The 2,172-nt window shown below is 39.0% G+C and overlaps 1 protein-coding gene across 1 annotated transcript; it reads left to right on the plus strand.

Moving 5' to 3' along the window:
- The first annotated feature begins 819 nt into the window (after positions 1–819).
- LOC123642033 (olfactory receptor 51L1-like) lies at positions 820–1,764 on the plus strand. The gene has a single exon (XM_045556960.1). It carries the CDS (start codon positions 820–822, stop codon positions 1,762–1,764), a length of 945 nt encoding a protein of 314 aa, XP_045412916.1.
- Positions 1,765–2,172: the final 408 nt, after the last annotated feature.

Raw genomic sequence — 2,172 nt, forward strand, 5'->3', positions numbered from 1 at the left:
GGACACCTATAGGCTTATCCTGGACATTTTATTATTTATATATTCTGAATTTTAAAAATCAGAACCAGAGCCAATTCTATCCCCCTTAAATTACAAATATTATCATTATAAGATTTTCTTTGAAAAAAATTATATATTATTTCAATTAAGTTTATCTTAACCTGTATTTATCTCTTGGGGATGACAGGCCAAAACCAAACATATTAGAGTTGATTGTCTCAGAAAAGCAGGCTTGTGATGTCAATTATATAATTGGGGATAGGTTAGCAAAAGCAACAGCCAGGCTGGCATACTTGTCTGAATTCTGTAAAGGTGAATTGCATGGTATTTTATCATTGTGGAAGAAATTATCAAGCTTAGACATATAAAGGAATTTAATGTAAATCACTGCAGGGGTCATTAAAAAAAGCTAATTAAAAACTAATGACTCTGGCCAAGAAAGTTCCTAAAGAAAATTATAAAAATAAAAATGCAGTCTAGAATTTGTATATGTGATGCTCTATCAGGGTGGTGTCTTTGGAAGAAGACCATCCATGTTTAGAGAGGATTTTTAATGTTTTTTGCATCTGGGATTCAGAAAAAAAGGTTTTTGCCGTTATAAAGTGGATATTTTACTTAATCAACAATACCTAGCAGTAAAATGAAAAAAGACAAAGCAGAGATGTGTAAATGGGTTAAAGAGTGGTTATAGGTAAACATTGAAGTTTTGCTTTATTTTCCCTCTTTTTTTAATTTTTCCTGATGTAGATCCTGGTGTTATTATTGTCTTCCCTATTGGAGTGTGATTGCAGAATTGGATTGTGGCTTAACAGTCAGCCCATGGCAACCTCAAACTCCAGCAATACCCTGTCCTCCACATTCTATCTCACAGGTATCCCTGGCTATGAAGAATTTCACCACTGGATTTCCATCCCATTTTGTCTCCTCTACTTTGTTGGAATAATGGGCAACTGCACCATCTTGCATATTGTCCGAACAGACCCCAGGCTCCATGAGCCCATGTACTACTTCCTGGCCATGCTTTCCCTCGCTGATATGGGCATGTCCCTGCCCACAATGGTATCACTTTTCAGGGTGCTGTGGTCCATTTCTAAGGAGATCCAGTTCAATATCTGTGTGGTCCAAATGTTTTTCATTCATACCTTCTCTTTCACTGAATCATCTGTGCTCTTAGCCATGGCCCTTGACCGATACGTGGCTATCTGCCATCCTCTGCGATATGCTACCATTCTCACCCCAAAATTTATAGCCAAGATTGGAATTGCAGCCCTGCTCAGGAGTTCTGTTCCAGTGATTCCACTTCTGGTCCGTCTGGCCTTTTTTCCCTTCTGCCACTCCCATGTCCTTTCTCATTCTTATTGTCTGCATCAGGACTTGATCCACCTTGCCTGTGCTGACATCAAGTTTAATGTTGTGTATGGGCTGGTTCTGATCACTGTGCTGTGGGGTATGGACTCTCTGGGTATTTTTGTATCTTACGTTTTTATCCTCCACTCTGTGTTAAGAATTGCATCCCATGAGGGGAGGCTTAAGGCCCTCAATACCTGTGCATCCCATATCTGTGCTGTGCTTATTTTATATGTGCCTATGATAGGGCTATCTATTATCCATCGTTTTGCCAGACACTCCTCCCCGCTCATCCACATCTTTATGGCTCATATCTACTTATTGGTTCCACCGGTGCTCAACCCAATCATCTATAGTGTGAAGACCAGGCAGATCCGCGAAGGAATACTTCACCGGTTACTCCCCCACAAAAATTAGTTCTACTGTGATGTAGGCATATCCACAAGCCAATGATGGCATCAGTACTAAGGATGTAAACTCACAGTGATTTATCTGCTCTGGATATGTTGGAACCAGAGATGCCAACAAAAGACTAAACAGCAGAAATAGAGCCAACAGAAGATCATGAAGAGGTTCTAAAGGAAAGAGGCGATGTCCACTGGGACTATCCAGCCTAAATAACATGTGTTTCACAAATCCTTTTTAACTATGAATACATCAGAGAACAATGTGTTGGAAATCAGTTTTATCTATTCTCTCCTGCTTATAATATCAGACTTTATTCAAGGTCACTTATCCATGAAGTTTTCCTTGAATATACCAAACCCACATTTTTTTTGATTCTTGATATTCTATATTTGCCACAGAATTTTATGCTACTTTATA

The sequence above is a fragment of the Lemur catta genome, chromosome 7 (assembly GCF_020740605.2).
Source record: "Lemur catta isolate mLemCat1 chromosome 7, mLemCat1.pri, whole genome shotgun sequence".
Lineage (NCBI taxonomy): Eukaryota > Metazoa > Chordata > Mammalia > Primates > Lemuridae > Lemur > Lemur catta.